This window comes from Takifugu flavidus, chromosome 1, assembly GCF_003711565.1.
Source record: "Takifugu flavidus isolate HTHZ2018 chromosome 1, ASM371156v2, whole genome shotgun sequence".
NCBI lineage: Eukaryota > Metazoa > Chordata > Actinopteri > Tetraodontiformes > Tetraodontidae > Takifugu > Takifugu flavidus.
Window position 1 is genome coordinate 24,309,794 of NC_079520.1, and position 19,610 is coordinate 24,329,403.

At 43.0% G+C, this 19,610-nt stretch overlaps 2 protein-coding genes across 3 annotated transcripts in view; one reads left to right on the forward strand and one right to left on the reverse strand.

Annotated features, from left to right (window-relative positions):
- The first annotated feature begins 5,449 nt into the window (after nt 1-5,449).
- Nucleotides 5,450-8,709, forward strand: star2 (steroidogenic acute regulatory protein 2). The gene is made up of 7 exons (XM_057025899.1): nt 5,450-5,648; nt 5,743-5,850; nt 5,917-6,044; nt 6,163-6,321; nt 6,421-6,605; nt 7,001-7,088; nt 8,182-8,709. The coding sequence occupies exons 1-7, from the start codon at nt 5,585-5,587 to the stop codon at nt 8,284-8,286; spliced, it is 837 nt and encodes a 278-aa protein (XP_056881879.1). The 5' UTR covers nt 5,450-5,584; the 3' UTR covers nt 8,287-8,709.
- Nucleotides 8,710-8,807: 98 nt separating this feature from the next.
- Nucleotides 8,808-19,610, reverse strand: part of LOC130521833 (A disintegrin and metalloproteinase with thrombospondin motifs 14) — a 31,689-nt gene continuing 20,886 nt past the window's right edge. For both annotated transcript variants that reach the window (XM_057025670.1, XM_057025661.1), the window contains exons 8-22: nt 18,281-18,424; nt 18,020-18,152; nt 17,830-17,943; nt 17,568-17,716; nt 16,223-16,395; nt 15,998-16,131; nt 15,084-15,207; nt 14,884-14,964; nt 13,534-13,697; nt 13,284-13,449; nt 12,518-12,650; nt 12,191-12,398; nt 11,878-12,007; nt 11,047-11,154; nt 8,808-10,628 (exon numbers count right to left, since the gene is read on the reverse strand). In XM_057025670.1, coding sequence (XP_056881650.1) covers nt 10,084-10,628; nt 11,047-11,154; nt 11,878-12,007; nt 12,191-12,398; nt 12,518-12,650; nt 13,284-13,449; nt 13,534-13,697; nt 14,884-14,964; nt 15,084-15,207; nt 15,998-16,131; nt 16,223-16,395; nt 17,568-17,716; nt 17,830-17,943; nt 18,020-18,152; nt 18,281-18,424 — 2,506 coding nt within the window. In that variant the 3' untranslated portion in view covers nt 8,808-10,083. The remainder of the gene's footprint in view (nt 10,629-11,046; nt 11,155-11,877; nt 12,008-12,190; nt 12,399-12,517; nt 12,651-13,283; nt 13,450-13,533; nt 13,698-14,883; nt 14,965-15,083; nt 15,208-15,997; nt 16,132-16,222; nt 16,396-17,567; nt 17,717-17,829; nt 17,944-18,019; nt 18,153-18,280; nt 18,425-19,610) is intronic.

Genomic DNA, 19,610 nt, shown 5'->3' on the forward strand with positions numbered 1-19,610 from the left:
TATTCTCCATACCTGAGCATGTTCATCTCTCTTCTGCTTGTAGTTCTGCTATAGCTGTAGAGTCAATCGACTTTTAGCAGCAGGCAGAACTGAGGAACATCAACCCTTCCCATAATGTTTACTCATTTAAACTTTTCAAATGTGCCTTTCACAAACAAAAACACCTTCCCCCCCAAATTCTAATGAAATGGTAATAAAGAGCAGACACACCAAAGTTGCTGTGTACTCTGTTATTCAACACCTGTACAGTTCCATACATGATTTGATCTAAACTGATGGGAGGTATTCTTCTTGTCCATATAAACACCTACTGCAGCCCCTGAGCTCCAAACCTGACCAAGTGCAAAATTAGACAATTCTTCACACTTGCATGAGATGGCAAGTGCGTTAACAAAGTATGAATGGCAGGTTTAGTGTTGACTCTAATGATCTAGTGGCCATTTTCCCACATTTACATGTTCCCCACAGTCTTTTGTGCAATCTTTGCTATGAACTGATTTCTCGGCAGCAGAGCAGCTAACACACCACGCAGCGATGCTGCAGCTGAGGATGGTCTCCACCACACACCTAGAGAAAGCAGTCAGGACCGGTTTCCCGGTCCAGCATGCCTCGGTGTCCTGAGGAAACAGAGATGGATATGAGGTGTTGTGTCTGCGGGAGAGGCAGGTTTACACTGAGTAACCTGAAGCTGAAGACGGCTTCTGCTGCTGTTCCTCCAATGAACAGAGGAACATCTCCCCATCCTGAAACCCACAATGCTCATATTTACCAAGATGGGGTGTACAACAGTGCCATGCCTGCTAAAAGATTATAGCAATGTCTGGCCATCTTCCAACAGCTCATCCAGGCCTCAAGGAAATTAACCACATGGATTTTTCTTGCTCAACGGACCGAGACATCCCTGCAGCCTAAATCATATGATTTGAAAAGCAAATGCAAATGGACCGAGTATTTTTTTTGTGTGGTTCGTCTTCGCTGATTTCATCAGCTGCACTGTTAGCACCACGGTCCACATTTGAAATATTCATCACTTTTCACATTATATTTATCTGGTTCCATTAAGGGATTTTTTTAAAACAAAACAAAACATCCAAACACAATGTATTGCTTATTGTTACAATTTTTTAGGGTATCTAAATGAGAAAAAGACCTCTGCCAAGCTGGTAATTTCCCCATATTACCAGCTTAGTAATGTGGGTCACATTTTGTGACTTATATCCCTAGCGTAGTGTATATATTCTATAGGGAGGAGTTATACAAGTTTACATTACATTGTTGGCTACATTGGCTTTGGTCTTTGCTAACCTGTTGTCACATGACCTCCTTGGCAGGTTGGGTAAAAATTCCTCTCAATCCTCTCGACATTTAAGGTCAGCTCACTGATTACTCCAAGAACTAATTTCAATTCCATGAAAACACTTATTAAATGAGATGCAAACTCTTGTCATCCTAGAGATTAAAAAAAGATAATTGGTGAAAACATTGATTCAAGCGAAAGGTTATATATATGTTGTTGTTAAAAACTCTTTCCCCACATTTTTCCATTAAAAAAAAAAAAACTTTCATGGATGCCCAAGATGTCTGTGTAAATTCTCAGTCATCCAGGTCATTGTATCCAAGGTAGTTTTCTCTGTCAACTGGACTGGGTTTCTTCTCTTGAAGACGTTTCGCCTTCTATCCAGAAGGCTTCTTCAGTTCTGAAATCGCTGGGGAGAGAGCTTGAAAATATATAGCCCCATACAAATGGTCCACAGGGGCTATATATTTTCAAGCTCTCTCCCCAGCGATTTCAGAACTGAAGAAGCCTTCTGGATAGAAGGCGAAACGTCTTCAAGAGAAGAAACCCAGTCCAGTTGACAGAGAAAACTACCTTGGATGGATGCCCAAGGTTTCCGATTCATGAACACGATTGTGCTGAGCATCAGTGGTTGATGGAGGAATCTGTGAATCAAGTCCAGGCTGTCTGTGGTGTCCAGGCTGGTCAACAGGTGAAGTTCAGAATTAACGTCACGCATCCTTCTGACAAGGACACCTGTTAGCTCTGCATGATAAGAGGCAGATGTTGCCTGGCGCTCTATCAGCGGCTGCTCAGCGGGGCAGCATTGAGGGCAGCAGCGAGCCCAGTATTTCACTGATATGACAGGAACTGCCCTTCACATGCACACACATGCAGCTATTTTTTCATCCACATTCCAAAGAATGGAATGTCTAGTCATAATAGTGGATTTAACAAAATTACCCTGGCAAACAAACAAAAACAAAACATATATAAAAAACAGATTAATGTAAAGAAACCAAAGTCAATTAGAATGAGATATAATTATTCAAGCTTTACAACCGTATTCAACATTTGGGATGCCATAGCAACTGCTGCAGAGAATAAAGCATCAAGTGAACGCAAACCATCATTACAAATACCGGTATATTCAGGCGGTAGCGATACAAGGTTCCATAATGTCATAGGTTCCTTTATAATTAAAGGCCACATGCTTTCATCTTTGGAAGATCAATGGTCAGATTCCCTCTGGAATCTGGAATGCCACCAAAATGTCTTCAGCTCTTCAAAATGTATTAATATCAGTTCTTTACTTTTTGAGCAAAGACCTTTTTGGTAATATGCAGACAAACTGCCAAGGTTATGTGAAAGCCAACTGTCTTTGACCATAAAGCAACCTACTATGTTATATAACCTTATATTACAACTGTAAGGTTATATTACAACTGTCTATATATCATATACACTGTACTCTGAGTGTATTTCACAATATGTGCCTGGTGGAGGTCTGTGCTTAGCAGTTCCTTTTTTATAGTTACATTTGTTGCAATATCGTTCGGCCTATTTGCCAGCCTGGCAGTGAGCAGCAGACCATATAATGTAGGACGGAAGAAAATAAGGGATGAAACAAAGCATCCCTGGACAAAACTACACGCTCGCTCTCCCGCAGAAGTTGCATTAATGATGCAGCACACTGCTGCATAAATAACCACAGATGGTGGACTGAGGCACTTCCTATCACCCACGTACAATGCAGTCCTCCACTCCTTCCAACAACAGACCAAACTTTCACACCATTTCAGGAGACCTGGTGACTCACCACCATGTGAGCCAGCAGACAAAGGGGAGACACCTCAACCGAAACTAGGTAAACAACCCTACCGACAACCCTGCCAATGAATCTCAGGTGACCACCCAGATCATTAGCATGCCAATGGTCCACAAGGGCTATATTTTCAAGCTTGGTCCCCAGCAAGTTCAGAACTGAATAAGCCTTCTGGATAGATGGCGAAACGTCTTCAACGAAAAGAAATACAGTCAAGTTGACAAAGAAAACTATCTTGGGCACCTGGGTTATGGCTCTAGCACCCTACCAGTGAGCCTGAAAGGGATAAAGGGCTCAAGAAAAATAAAAATAAAGGTTGAAGTACCTATTTTCTTTTTATTCTATAATTTATTTAAGATTATGATGAAAATCAATCAAATCAATCTTTATTTATATAGCATCTGTTACAATCAAAATTGTTTCTAGGCGCTTTCCAGAATCCCAGGGCCTGACCCCCAACCAGCAACAGTGGCAAGGAAAAACTCCCCTTTAACAGGAAGAAACCTTGAGCAGGACCAGGCTCATGTAGGGGGACCTTCCTGCTGATGGCCGGCTGGGTAGAGAGAGAGGAAGGGGGAGGACAGGTAGAAGAGAGAATAGGTAGAACATAGAAATACATTATATTAATTAAAATAAGCTGCTGGTAGTTGGAGTTGAGTTGAGTGGGTCAGCGGGGTCGGAAGTCAGTAGGTCAGCATACAACTATGAATATAGGGGGAGGAGGCAGAAAAACTACACAAGAAATAACATCACTGATCTACTAGGAGAGGAGAGGAGAGGAGAGGAGAGGAGAGGAGGAGAGGAGAGGAGAGGAGAGGAGGTTAACCTAATAATTAGACGACCCCCTAATGATTGATGATGATTTGTCTGTCTAGGATAGCAACTGGAACTACAGAATTAGTAATAATTTAAGTCTAATCTTCCTCTTGCAAGTACAGATGGAGTGGCATTTTATTGTTTGATAGACCTGACCTTTTCCATGTCTCCAACAATTTCTCTCATTCCTAAAGCAAATTCACCAATTAGGCACACTCCCTGCATGCCGATTCACACAAGATCTTCTGCCTTTTTTCTCTGAAAAAATAAACAAATTAGTCCCATTAAATGCGTCACTGTGGGGAGTTTTGAATAAATAATTAGAGACTAACAGCATGTTATCCACCGATGAGTCACAGCAGGAAATAAAAACAAATGTGCTAATGTGTCTGAGAGGGTCTGACAAATACTCAGTGAGTCAAAACTAGTGTTATTCTTTCAGGCATCACTAACTTAATCCTCTCAGATCTCTTAGAGGCTGTCATGCATAACAATGTCAGGTTTGGAGTTGAAAAGATTATTGGACATTCTTAGAAATTTCCCCTCTCAAGCTTTGTCATGGGTGACATTTTACACTACGGTGGTGACTAATTTTGAAAAAAGGAGTCACAAGGTGGCTTGTATAGCTAATTCAGGGGCTCGTGTCTTCCTGGTAGAAATAATCAATCCAAGTATCCTCTCTAGTCCCTGGTTGTGAGTGCCAATGCGTGCAAAAGCCTTCTGAGGAAATGTGTAGCATCAAACAGCATCACCATGGCAGCGTGTGTTTGGAATACTGGGGAGCATCAATATTCATAATTCGAGCTGTGTGCTTAGCATAACCTAACATAACATAACATAACATAAGCACACAATGCAACAAAGTCATTCATATTTACAAGTTATATTTGGTGGTTTGTTTTTTAGATCAGGGTTGTTTTTAGTGTAAAAACATGCTTCTGCCAGAAGCTCCTGGCTGATTCAGGTGTCTCATGCAACCGGCCTGAATCGTTCCAACTTCCCCAGGCGCGATGAAGCAAGTAAAAAGCCATGGTGTGCTGATCCCCCTCCTGCCCGCTGTGTTCAGAGGGCGCTTTCTTGCATTTCAACTACCTGGCTAAATCATCTGGAACGGTGTGTTCAGGGCCTTTGGCATCGAGATGACATTAGAAGTCTTTGATTGTTTCTGTAACCGTCATTGTCATGAGGAGACACAGGTGTTCTTGTATGCTGCAGAAGAAAGTCAAAAACTCAAAAAATAAATGAGACTTGTCATCCTTGAAAGCGTGCAGCCAGTGTTTGATTGGCATGTGCCTTTTGGCTTAATTATAGAACTGATTCATAATCTACTTCCTTTAGCAGGAATATCACAGTAGATCCCATATTTGCAAAGCTAATTATATGTGAAAAGATGTATTTTGGTAAACTATTGATTAATATGGTTAACTTTTTTAGAATGCAATCAACAGAGATTAAATGATAGTTGTTGCTCTTTCTCTCTTGTTGTGCCTGTGTATTTGTTCATGCTACTTTGTTACAAGTCTTATCGTGTGTGTCCTTCGGGACAGAATTCAGAACCAGCCCTATCTGCATCTTCGCTGCTTATCTCGGAGCAGCGTCCTTCGCTGGCCAGATAAAAATGAGAAAAACCCTCCAGCCCTTCGCTGTCACTGCTGAAGACAGACAGTATGCTGCCTGCCGTCGTAAAACTCTGCTGTGGAATCTCTTACCCGCATCTCCGCAACATGGCAGGTGAGCGATCCTGCTAAGCAGGAGGACGGCTTTTCTTTTCACTCCCGGTGTTTCCATGTACGTTACAGCTGTTTTTACTCAATGAACCGTGCAGGACTTCAACGTGCAGCTGTTGCAGTGATAGGCCAGGAGATCACGCACCTGCAGAGATGGGGATGGAGCCAGCATCTCACTGGAGCGACGGCAGAATTCCAATATAACAGTAAGGAAAACATGATCTTTTTAGTCCTTTGTATTGACAAGCATCGCTAAGGAAAAGCTTTTGCAGAGTCCAGCCATGAAGCTGTAAATCAAATGAAAGACCAGCTCATCTATGTGAAACAAGGCCAAGAAGCTCTGAGAAAAGCCACCAGAATATTGGAGAACAAGGATGGCTGGAATGTGGAGATCACCGAGGTAGGCCAGACTGATGTGAAATTCCTGTCTTACTTCTATCGATCCACACCAGATTAAATCAGTCTCCAGCAACTGTGCTCTGCTGAAAGAGATTCTGCACCTTCCTCACTGTTATTAGAGCAATGGAGATGTAATCTATAGCAAAGTGATGCCGGGGGGCAGGAGGGTCTTCAGGCTAGAGTCTGTCCTGGAGGCTGACGTCGATGAGCTTTACGACATTCTTTTCCTCAGAGTGGAGGAGATGCACAAGTGGAACCCAAGCATACAGCAAATCAAGGTGAGCTGCAAACCTTTTCTGTCAATCACAGGAGGAATCTTTCAACTACACAGACATTGTCTCTGACAGCTCTGGGCTTGGTGTTTGTGTCTGTCGTAGGTTCTTAAACGCGTGGGACCAGAAACAGTCGTCACCCACGAGGTTTCAGCCCAGACTGGAGGCAATCTGATCGGTCAGAGGGACTTTGTCAGCGTCAGACACAGCTGCAAACACAAGACCCATGTTTATCTCGGCGGAGCAGCGATTCAGCTGGAGTCCTTCCCGCCTTTGGCGGGCTTTGTAAGGTGCATCCAATAATGCTTTAATCATTATATTTTTATAGAACTCTTTGAAGGTTAATACAAAGGTTGTTCTAACAGCTTCCAATGCCTCCCTCAAGATCTGCGTACCTTTTAAAATAAAAGCTGAGGAAGGATATATATATATAAAATGAGTGCTGCATGTTATCAGTCTGAGTCTTTATTATAATAGGAAGAGTGGTTCTTTGAAGTTCTCTCTGTAGTTCAAAGAGTTACGCTCTCAAACATCATGTAACATTTTTAGATCTTGTTGAAGCATACCATGGAAGCTGTAGCCATATTAGCATAACTCTGATAACGAGCATCTTTTCTGGTCTGCCGAGGAATAAATATTGATGCACAAATTGCAAAATCCTTTACGTGCTCTTATGTGTTATCAGGGCTGAAGATGGACCGACCTGCATCCTCATACGGGCTTTAGGTGCGGGAAAAACTCACTTTACATGGCTTCTAAATATGGATGTGAAGGTAAATATGTGTTAATCTTGCCAGGTTAATCTTACTTTAACCTTAAATTACAGTATATCCAAAATGATAGAAAGGTCGGAGTCCCCTGCCATTGTGCTGGAGTCAGCTGCGTCTCAGTAAAGCATCCGCATGATTCCACCAGTGAGCGATAGCTGTATCACAATTATCAGACAATTTGAAAAAAAACCCAGAAAAAACCAGGAGTGAGACAAGAAGCCAGAGCTGTGAGCAGGTGAACAAGGGAAGAAAAAAACCCTGCACCTCAGCACGGCAGCTGATGAAGGATTAATAGAAGTTTCCATCAACAGTTAACTGTTATTCGTGGGTTCCCTGTTGTATTGGCTCAGCATTTTCACGACAATATCTGCTGACAGCAGAGATGAATTTAACAGTGGTTAAAGCTAAGAACCTCACTTCCCGATGGTGTGGATCAAAAGGGCAGATTTCAATGAACAACCTCCATTTAAAGTGTAAGTCGGAGTGTGTTTGGTTTTCCCTGTTCAATTTACTGTCTTTTTTTTTATCAAAAGAGCATTAATCAAGGACAGGTACTACAGTTTTTGCTGTCCTGGAGTTATCAAAACAAATCACATTAGAAATACATTAAACTGCATTTTTAAAGCAACAGTTTCCCTGTTATTAATATAAATTTTCCCAGATCCCAAATCTAATGCAAAACACAAGACCGGAGGGCTATTGTTGATGTTTAATTTAATCTGATTCCAAGGTCATCAAACACAGACACGTTGCGTTGGCCACCGTCCTGGCGCTTTGCTCCTAATATCAAGCCCAAACGTTGATATTTGTCTGTCTCAACAATCAGCTATCTTCTCCCAGAGTACGTCACGCTGGAGACCAGTGTGCTTATCAGGAGGCAGTGGATCCACATTCTTTTAGTAATGTCCGCATTTTGTGACAGAGAAAACAAACCCTGAACGCTCATGTGGAGCCTAAAAGAAGAGCTTGTGATGTTATGGTGCTGCATATCTCTTGTGAATTTTCCTGATGCATTTAGGGTATTTGGAATACATATGCTTGCAGGGAACTATTTGATAGATGCAAAACAATCTAACAAAGATGATGTTTTTCACAGGGCTGGCTGCCAAAATCCATTGTCAATCAGGCTTTGCCCCGAGCACAGCTGGATTTTACCCGACATCTGCGGAGGCATCTCACAGCGAACGCATGCCCAAGGTGACTGAGCGTGCGCCCGAGGCGGCGGCAGCAGCATCAGCGCCCTGTTACTCGCAGAGGAATCATGGGAAGCCAGACAAGACGCTGGAAGAGATCGGTCCGGAGGGCATCATGGTCTGGAATTATAGGAATTAACGTCAGGGCTTGCAGCAGAAACACTGCTGCCTACGGCGGGACACGAATTGAGATCTCCGAACTGGCTAATTTCACCTGATTCATTCATCAGATAAAATCCTTTAAGTTCCTCCGCTGACCTAAAGAAGCAACAGGTCAATTGCCAAGGTTTTATTTCTGCGGTTGCACATCTTTACCAATGCTTCAAAAATATATATATCTATATATAAAAGCTGGAGCTTTTAAACATTTACTTCTTGGCTTAATATGAGTTGGAGCATCTACAAACAAGTAATAAAAGCTTTATTATTTATGTGGCTTTTTTTCATTAAAGAATATTCCTCTTCCGCCCTCAGTGGAATCACTTCAAAAAATGTTCACTCAAGAGTCAAGAGCACTCAAACAATCCAGTTATTTCAAATGTATTTTTTACTTTGTTCTCTGTAACTCTTAAAAATTCAATAAATATTAACAATTAAAGCTTTCATTCACATATGTATATACAAGAACAAGACAACAAACAGAATGATGTTGTGAACTGCAATGCAGGAATGGTGGAACAGGAAGAACAACCCTCCGTCTGCGCACAGCACCGCCTGCGTTTTCCCAATCGCCTCCATACTTTCCATTATACTCCTGGTGGTACATTTCTGTTCATATCTATAAATGTACATCGGTACGCGGAAAAATATATTACTTACAAAAAGGATAAATCCTGTTTGAATTTTCAGGGTGACGTTCACGAAAAAGGCAGACAGAGGATGTGCTACAGTGGGGTGACAAACAGTTGTTTTTACCTGTAGAAATAATCTGGACAAAAAAAAGCACCAGGAACAGAGAGACCATGAATCTCCCTGTTTAGGAGAAGTGAATAAGGAGCCATGAGTGCACCACCAGAATAACTACAGCTGACTTTAATGAAAGCAAATATTTTGTCTTTTTTTTATAGCTGGATATCTCTAAACTGAAGTTACCATGGGAGCCAATTATTAGGCATAACCACTGCATGGGAATCTTTTGCCGGGGGCACAAAGTAAGTCAGAATTGCTGCATTTCTATTCTTTTCACAACAGTCGTCACGTCAACTCGCCGCCCTTCTGATACGAGCCAACGCAATGCGCAAAGTTTCTTCTTAATTTCAGCAGGGAACATGAGTTGCTTAAGTGAATACATTTTGCTTGAAAAGTTGCCTTGAGCAAGCAACGAATGGCAGGAGAAGGCAACCAACTGGTGAGAAACAAATTGCTGTGTTTTTTAACTATAATTATTCAGGCAGGACATCCTCGTCTCCGAAGCTGACACCATGGCCTTTGACCTTTCTTCACATGTTCAAGTTCAATAGTAGTTCTAATGCACTTGAAATAAAATAAAACCAGGCTTACGCAACCGTACACAGAATTAAAAAAAAAAAAACACGAACGTGGCGATGCAGTCATCACATTTTCAACGCGTCTTAGTCGTTTTAGTTTACAGCACCCGACTGCTTTATAGATTATTTGTTTTCTTCTGGTTCATATTTGAAGCACAGAGCAGCGCTACACACACACACACACACACTCTGGAGTTTCCATGAGGTAACCATCTCAGGTCCGGTTTGAGTTCACTGGCATTCAAAAACCCAAGTGTGACGCGTCAGACGCTGCAAACGGTGAGTTGAGATGCGAGAGCAGCGCCTTGGCAGCTCGCTTCATTTGTGAGCTGACAGGGTTCTGTGTCTGGAGTCCCTCTCGGATCCTAAATTGTCCCTTCTTGATCTGGCAGCGACTGGGCCTAAAGTGCTGTTTGGACTGTGCTCTTCAGAGGCACCTCCACGAGAGTCTGCTGAGGGCCGCGGCGGCCCCGGAGGTAGAAGTGGCCCCGCGTCTGTGTCTCGCTTCCCAGGAGTCGGGAAGGAGTCACCGGTGGGACCCTGGGATGGAGCAGCATCGGTGGACCGTGAAGCCTCTGCAGCAGCGCCAATGGTGGTGTTGGCGGTGGTGAACGGCGCCGCAGCAGTGGGACGTGGCCGTCTGCTGACGGCTTTAGTGGTTTGGGATGGGTTTGGCGTCATGGCAGCTAGAGGGGAGATGTCAGGTCCAGTTGAGGTGTTTTGGATGTCAGTAGCGTGCGTGGTGGCGCTTTCTTTTTTATTGCAGGACTCACAACACAGTTTGTTATATCCTGGAATGGAACAGTAACGGGCGAGGACCTCCATCTGACAGAAGATTGATTTGTCTCCCAGACACGGCTCGTCTGTCGTAACAGGAGAGAAAAGTCATCACAGGTTCTAGAGAGGTGCGTAACATTCACTCAGTTATTTATCATTTAAGCCTGAAATTCTTTCATTTCCTGTTTTTTTTGTGTGAATTTGGGGGAAATATAACTTTGAAACCACTATAAATCAATTAAAGTTCATTCTTATTAACTCAGAGGCGAAACTTCTATAAGAATATGTCAACTAATATTAATAATCTCTACATTATATATTGCACATATGCATAAATGCACTATTTGATACATAAATACATTGAAAGATGAAATTACTTTTACTTAAATCCATTAAACCATTCGAAGTCTTCCATTTTAACCTGAGAACTGTTACATAACAAATGATATTTTGTAGAGCTGAGATGTTTTTAACACTGGGCACAAATAAAACTCATTAACATACTTGAAGAGATTTTCTGGACAGGGTTGTCAGCTGCTCTTTGGTGCATCGCCTCAATATTACTCGTCACATTTTGCATCGTTCTAGTGGCGCTTGAAGACTGCGGCTGTCCTAGAAGGGAGGAAAAAGTAAAAATCCATCAAATAGATGAAAGGAAAGTGGTTTAAAACCTAAATAAATAAAGAAAACTCCTACAAAACAGGAAAATCCTGTTACACTCTAAACCTCGCCCCACATTTAAGTTCTGAAAGTCCCATCAAATTATAACAAACCACAAAATAACAAAATTATGTATAATTTTTCTGTTTTTTTCCAAAAGATGCATATTTGCGTAAAAGGTTAAAATAGGTGTAATTTCCCTCTAAGCTCCAGCTGAAGAGAGGGAAACATCACAACTTATAGTTTCTCTGAGGGTTTTGATCGTCATCTGTCGATACTCGTCGTCCAAAATAAAAGCACAGCCACCGAAGCCCACGTGGCAACGATTACTTACTTACTGTGGAATTTTCAAATGTTCAAAACCAAGAAGGTGCCTCAGCAAACTTGACATCATGCTGAGGTATTTATATTAAATTATCCATTCCATTCCAAATTGTGAATATAGTGGAAAAGGACAAAAATGGCTCAATTAAGGTTCAACATTTCCTTTGCGGCTCCAATTTAATAAAGCAGATAAGTAGACTGCTGTCTGTGCTAGACTGCTCCCCATGAATTAAGGTGTGTAGACAGGAGGCTTTCAAAAGGCAGGCTCACTTATTGTTGCGCAACAGGGATAGGCCACGTTTGCGAGGCAACGCGGACTGTGGTGTACCGGTAACTTAATCTCGCCCTCACCTGGACACGAGATCAGTTTGCAGATGATGACTGTTTCAGGTTTTTCACCCTCGCATTCTGCAGCGGTGTTGTCGCTGGCTTTGCAGACCACCTGCCTCTGCTGAATCCCTTCGCCGCAGGTCACCGAGCACTGCCAGAACAAAAAAATAATGTAAACAACCCATATTGTATTATGTAAGTCTTCCCATTATTTTGCATCAATAATTCAAGCCCTCCGATCAAATCCCTTAAAGCAATTAAGGGGAAATAATAAAAGTTTTGCATTAGCAAAACATTTGCTAAGTCCGCACACATATTGACTCCACCCCCCTACCTGAGACCACGCCCCTGTCCTCCACTGGGCCGGACATAAGGTGTGGTTACAGGATCTCCTGGTGTCTGGACGGTCTTCGGTGCAGTGTTTGCTGTGCACGGGCTTGTTGGTTCCATTATGTTGCGCCTGCATGCACTGCACCACCCTGGTCTGGTAACCGAGCTTCCCGCAGGTTTTACTGCAGGGACCCCACTCCTCCGCCACCCACCTGTCAGCACAGCAAGTGTTCATGTCAGTTCCATTTGTGTTGCACTCTTGTAATCGATAGTTCCTTATCTTCTAAAGTGAGGTTGAAGGGGAAAGCTAAGGTCGTCTAAGGTCACTTACGTAGGCGGGCTGCAGTCCTGAACGTTGCAGCGTTTCCGGATGGGTTTGGGCTTTTTTCCAGTTTCACAAAAGTTGCGATGAACTAAGCGGCTGTCGCTCTTCCTCCTGCATCCATATTTTGTGTACTGAATGCCTTAAACATGATAAATCATACATTAATACCTTAGCACGCAGAAACTTTTACAAGCATCCTGTGGTTTCCTCGACATCTCAGCCACAGCTTCAATTATTCAGCAGGTCAAATGCAACACACACTTTATTATCTCTTCACATCTGGTGCGTGTTTTTCTTCCTGACACGGGAGTGAAAATGGTTTAACTTGTCGGCAGTTTGACGTGAAAATATGGTTTATGTTATCTGAATGCAACTAAATATCTATAATTTAAACTTACAGAAGAGCATCAGGATGTCAGAAAATCACTTTTTCAGTTAAAATATTCTTTAGCTGAGTTGTTCTTTGCTCTATAGATTTTCTCATGAATCTCATAAATCGTAAAATTAAAAACGCATAATTTCCAGAAGCAGGTTTAAGTTTCCCCTGAATAAATCTGTATATGTGTGTGTTACCTACATAATTATGGAAATTGGTGTCTGGATTAATGTTGGGGAGGACTTGGATATGTGGTCGTGAAGTCAGAAATGGTGGACTTTGATGGAAATTGCTGTGAGTGTGTGCAAGCCTTCAGGTAGGCAGCCTGCCTCCTGTGACTTTTTTATAATAATTGAAGCTCTGACTTTCACTGCTTTAATTTAAAGGGTGTCTGACCTCCTCCACAAGGCTTGGAGCACTGAGACCAGCTCTTCAGCGCCCATTCATAGGTGTCAAGTTCAGCCAGAAGGACGTTGTTGTTGGTAATAAGGGGCAAGAGGTCTTCGTGTATAATATACTTATAAGTCAAGCTGATCTTTGTGTCTTCCTCCTGGGGAATGACCTGTAATAAGTGACAGGAAGACTTTTGTGACTACACAGAGACTCAGGAAAATGGAATATAGAGCGCAGATCTGGTCACACTCACCAGTACTACGATGCCTTCATGGAGGGGACCGCTGGTTTTGAGGGTCTCCTTGTCCCCATCGTTGGAATACTCCCACAGCAAACCGTTTTCAATAAAGGTTTTGGTCTCGGCGTCTTCGCTTTTTGCGTTCAGTATGAAGTTTCCAGTAACTTGATTCTTCACAGCTGTCAGTAATGAGAGGTGGGGAAAAGGGTTTTAGGCAACGCGTGGTGGGAAAGAATGTGACCTCATGGTGTAACTTTTAGGTTCATTCATTAAAAATAAGAAGGAGAAATAAAAAAAAGCTCAGAAATTCCTGGATCGGATCAACGGTGTGATTCCATTTGAACAGGACCATATTCTGAGAGGTTTGTGGCTGTGGTTAACAGTAATTTTCCCAAGTTCTGTGCCATCGCTGCGTCTTTCTGAACCAGTAAATGTCAGAGTGGAAAATGAAAAAGGAGGTTTGCATCAGTGAGCCTGAAATAGACAGGACAGTACAGGGCACTGTACAATTTTAGCCCCGTTGGACCTCAGAGTGACTTTGTGTCTGTTCACTTGAAGGCAACACAATTTCACAGTGTTCAATAGCTGCTCCATCAAATGTATTATTATATATTTCATTCAGTCACATGCCATTTCCCTTCAATCAGCTGAAATTAGTGCAATCAGCTCAGCAGTGCAGCTCAGAAAATCCTTTCACGACAAGAAAACTATGGTATCAGCACCTGGCAATGAAATGACACGTCTGCTTACAAAACTGGCAGAGTTCACAAAGAGCAGGTCAAAAGTGGCAACACGCTAAGCCTGCGTGGGTTTGAAGAATTTCTTGCCTATATAAGGGGTGAGGATGCAAGGAAACAGGTGTGATTGAACAAATGGGGCCCGAAGACCGAGTTGGGCGGTAACGACCACTCACTGCGCTTCATTTGAACAAATGAGCTCCTAAAATAAAATGGGCTGGTGTCTTATCACAGACCTAAAATCAGAGTCAGCAGTATTTTTTTTATTTAACCATCCAAGTACATCACACTTCATCCACATTGTCAGTTGTGACGGGACTTTTCCCCCCGTGATATCCACTCAAAGGCTCCTCTTGAACCTTCATCAGGAGTCATCTTTCCTTTCTCCGAGAAATGTATGATGTCAGAACCACTCATCAAAGACAGATTTATACCCAAGTTGTAAATATTCCATAATATAATGGAATCTAAAATCCGCTCATCATTTAGAGTGGCCCCAAAATCACCTAGAAGTAAAAGAAACAAGGCCGGGGTGGCAAACTTTAAATAATCTAACATTTATAGAAGGAGACTGTTCTGTTTCCCTCATCTTGTGTAGCTGGGAAAAAAAGCTGTGAGAAACGCTCACCGATTACATGAGGGGAAGTCTCGTTCTCCTCGATAACAATGTGTCGGGCTCCCATTGGGATGTCGAACATTTTAAACATTCCTAATTAGACAAAAAGACAAAAGAGGTTGTTATAAAAGCTGTTTTTCAGACTCAAAGGGAGGGAACAACGTCATGTATAAATATTTATCTCGAGCAGAGTCTGCTTGGCTGATAATCACCGTTCTTTTTGGGCGTCTTGGTGAGCGTGAGCTTCACGGTGCGACAGTGAGAATTGTCCCCCTCACAGACTCCACATTTGTCCTCCTGCTTGTAAGATCCGACCTCCTTGTCGCAGCCTACATGCTGTGTGTGTGTGAGTGCGTGTGTGTGTGTGTGTGTGTGTGTGTGTGTGTGGTTGTGGGGAGGGTGGAAGAGAGAGCCGGGACAGTCAATCGTGTTCGATGCTGAGGCCTGACAATTACACAATGCTGGGAAAATCATGCCATGAGAAAAAGCTGCAGACATCTGTTTTTTTTTTTTTTTTAAAGCCTGATGATGAAGCATGTTGGAAGCGTCCCCAGACATAGCAGGAATGTAGCCAAAACACAGAGCAGCTGTCCTGCAGTAATAAAACTCTCAACTTTTATGTCCAAGGTGAATAACGAGACCAAATCGCGTCTTTGTGGTTTTGTGTTTGGCAGCGTTTCCATGAAATCAATGTTGGGAACATTAAAAATAAGAAAACTGATATTATAATTTAGGCTATGGAGCTTAAAAATGGCAATACATGATATTTTGCTCAAAATACCTTTGGCTTATTAACTCTTCATTGAGTTTGGGTGCAGAATTTGACTTCTGACCAGGGATTTTCATTCTGATGCATCGTGGGTTATAGTTAGAATTAAAATGTTGTTGCTTCTATTGTTGACTTAATCATCAATCTTTGGAAAAAATGATTTAGAGGTTGATTTAGACAGCCCGAATCAGGCAACCACCCAGATTTCATTCCTTCAATTCTTTCTGTCTTGTACTCTTCTGTCTTCTATGAAAGAAGATGTCTCTAATTTTTCAGATAAGACACCAGTCGATACGTGTAAATACGCTCAACACTAAATCTCCTTTTTCCTGCCCTCGAAAATGAAAGACGACTCACCAGACACTCTCCACGTGCGCACACGCTGAAAGGGTCTGAGTAGCTGCAGCGGGTCCCATCGTGCATCACCTGGTTCATGAAGACCACCTCTCCCGTCTCCTTTGATCTGCAGCTCAGCTCACACTTCCGGGCCTCTGTAAATGGAAAAAACCAGCCGGTTAGATGAGCCAGGTCTCTCCAGAGTCCGCCACAGTCTTCTCTGCATGGAGGAGGCTCTACACCCACCATCCGGGTGCTCATAGGGTATCCAGGTGTGCTTGATGTTGTTGTGGTATTTGTTGCTCCGCTGGACGCACTGCTGAGCCCGGAAGTCCTCATAGGGACCGGCGCACTCTTCTGTGTTGCACATCTGGTAGTCGAAGGAAGAGCCGGGACAATCTCGACCACCATAAGCCGGCCTGGGTATTGAACAGATAAAAACAGACTCCTTTAGGGGAAGTTTTCCTTCAGAATCCATTGAAACTACAGCCAAACACAGGTTACCTTCCAAATTCCTCCACAGTGTTTGAGAAACTGATGAATATTCACGGTTTCTTTTAACCATTTACTGGTATCCTAGAAACTATGCTGCTAATTCAAAAGGTATCACTCAGACAGATCTTCAGACATAGAGAATGGTTCTTCTCTGTTGCTTTAGTGGGTTAGGATATTGCAGGACTGAGATTTATCTAGTTTCTTGTAGAGTGAATGAAGAGTGCAGCATGATGTATGGGGCTGTCAGGCCAATCAGATAGGAACACTATAACGGTCTGAATATGTTCACAGTCAAGAAACGAACCTGTCAATTTTCTCCTGACAGGAAATGACTCAGGTGCTTTCAGGTTGAAAATATAATGAAGGGCTTTCTTTTAATGTTGTTTTGAAAACCAATCATTTCTATTCAACTATTCCAAGAAAAACCTCATTATGGACCCCCTTATTCAGCTTTTGTTGGCTTTCACGCCATTTATTTTACATCATTTCACAGTTTAAACTGGGCTCCGCAGATTAGAGAGCTAATTTTAGGGAGGTCATAGCTGGTGTTGGTGGAGAACACACCTACAACGTCTCAACAAACTGCACCACGGACTCAAAGGATGGGATATTATGGAGCCAACACGGGATTCATCCAATCACGGAGTGTAAACAGACCACCAGAGCGCTGCAGAGCAGCTGCGGAATAATGACTTCCTCATTTCGCAAACATCTTCTCTATCAACGTTTCTGCTGGCTGATGGTTGTTATTTACAAGGAACAGGAAGTATGTGCTCACTGCAAGTCAAGCAGCCTTTCAAACAGGCAGACTGAGATGGATAGAGAAACACAAACAATTTGGGATTCATGATTTGTCATATTTCTTCCTTAAGAGTAAAACGGTGCAGTGACAGAAGAGTGTAGAAGAGGATACAGCAGATATGAATGCGGCAGCTCATTGAGCACTCAGGCAAATATTTTCTGAGCCACTACTGGATCAGAGCCTCTTCCAACTCTGCCTTCCTCCTTTTACAGTATTACATCATCTGCTGGACGAAGACGCAGCCCGTATAAACTATCTGGGCGGTGAAATGTTCCTCGCTGCTTGTGGACTCACGGAGGGTTGTTGCACTGCCGGCTGCGGGAGCGAATGCCGCCGCCGCATGTTCTGGAGCAAGAGCCAAACTTTGACCAGGAACCCCAGCTCCCATCGTGTCCCTGAGGCTCCTGACTGGACCTCCAGATGCAGTGGCCCTTAAAGCACCACTGCAGCGACGAGCGGCAGGAAAGGAAGCGACACAACGATGAGAGTCACAGTACAGTTTCTTGGAGCTCTGACAAACGTTAGAGGGCAACACTGAATGGAAAACTTCCCCTACCTTTCCTGGTGCACACTCTGTGCCATCCACCGGGGGGCCCTTTTTAGTTTTACAGAAATACTGGTTGTCAGGGTGACTGCACCAAAGTTGCTTACAGGGGTCGTAAGTTCGAAACTAAAGGAGAAGAAAAAGTGCAACATAGTCACAAATGACTTTATTTCATAAGAGAAAAGACCGGGAAGCAACTTACAGCTGTGCACATTTTATATCCAATGCCGAAATCAAAGCGGCACTGCTCGTCCATGGAATAATTTATCCCAGGGAGTTCCGGCAGCTTCGGCCACTTGTGTTCAAAGGGATCATCCAGCAGACAGTCATAGGAACTGGGAAAAAAAGAGAGTTAATCATTTAATCAATAGCAACCTCCGCAAATGACCCGCACACATGCACCGCTAAAACAAAATCCATATGGTACCGAGCGAAAAAGTCAAGGGTTAAGAACACAACATACTGAATGTATCGATTGAGCTCCTGCTTGCTGCAACGCGACCAGTGATAGCGATGGAAAGCTGCTTGAACTAGCGGAGCCATGATGCTGCCCATACTGGTCTCATCGGCGCAGCGATTGCCCTGACCATCATGTTCCATACCTAGCCTGATGAGGTGGAAAAAAAACTTTATTAGAGACGAACTCAGGGAACATACAGTCGATAAGAAAAGGATGGATGACTACTAGGGCTCCTCAATGCTAAAAGAGATGAGTTTTAAAGATGATCTATGATTGGTAATGACATTAAAATAATTTTTAAAAAGGTTTTTTCTTGAATATCTCATTAGAGACTCTTGAACTCCCATATACGCTGCATTCATTTTAAAAAACTGTGATATCCAATGAAAAACAGGCTAACAGTACATAAAAATGATACTTAAATGATAAGTCTTTAACACATTGTTGTTAAAGGTCTGAGGCTTAGCTCACACAGCCAACACAACCTGAGCTGATCTATTTGCTCATGTGTGACTTGGGCCTGGTTTTAACTGGAAAAAAAGGGCGCACAAATGGCAATCAGACATCACATTTTAGAGTTCTGAAATCAGATCGCATGCAACAGAATCTACAGTGCTAAGACAGCTAGCATCGTGCTCTTGTTGCCAGCCAACACACCATTATCATCTCTCTCTCTCACTCACACACACACAACACACACACACACACACACACCACACACACACACACACACACACACACACACACACACACATCCTTGTATTTCTGTCCCTATTAGCTGCAATACATTACCTGATTCTCTATCCTAACTCTAACCATTCTAACTTAACCCCTAAACTAAATCCAATTCTAACCTCAACCTTAAAACCACATTTCAGACTTTACCTTCCTCTTTGAAAAAGATTATTGTTACTAATTCTGTAGTTCCAGTTACTATCATAGACAGACAAAGTATCATTCTTAGGGGGTCGTCTAATCATTAGGTCACATCTTAGCTATGCTGTTATTGGCCAAGGCTGCCGGGGTCCTGCATGATGACCTCCGGCCCCGCTGACCCGTTGCATAGTGTATTTTTGTGTGTGTTTCTGTGCTCTGTGCCTCTCCCTCTCCCTCCCCTCCCCTCCTCTCCTCTCCTCCCTCTCCTCTCCTCTCCTCTCCTCCTCTCCTCTCCTCTCCATCTTCCTCTTCTCTTCTCTTCTCTTCTCTCCTCTCCTCATCTCTCCTTCTCCTCTCCTCTCCTCTCCTCTCCTCTCCTCTCCTCTCCTCTCCTCTCCTCTCCTCTCCTCTCCTCTCTCCTCTCCTCTCCTCTCCTCCTGGTCCTGCTCAAGGTTTC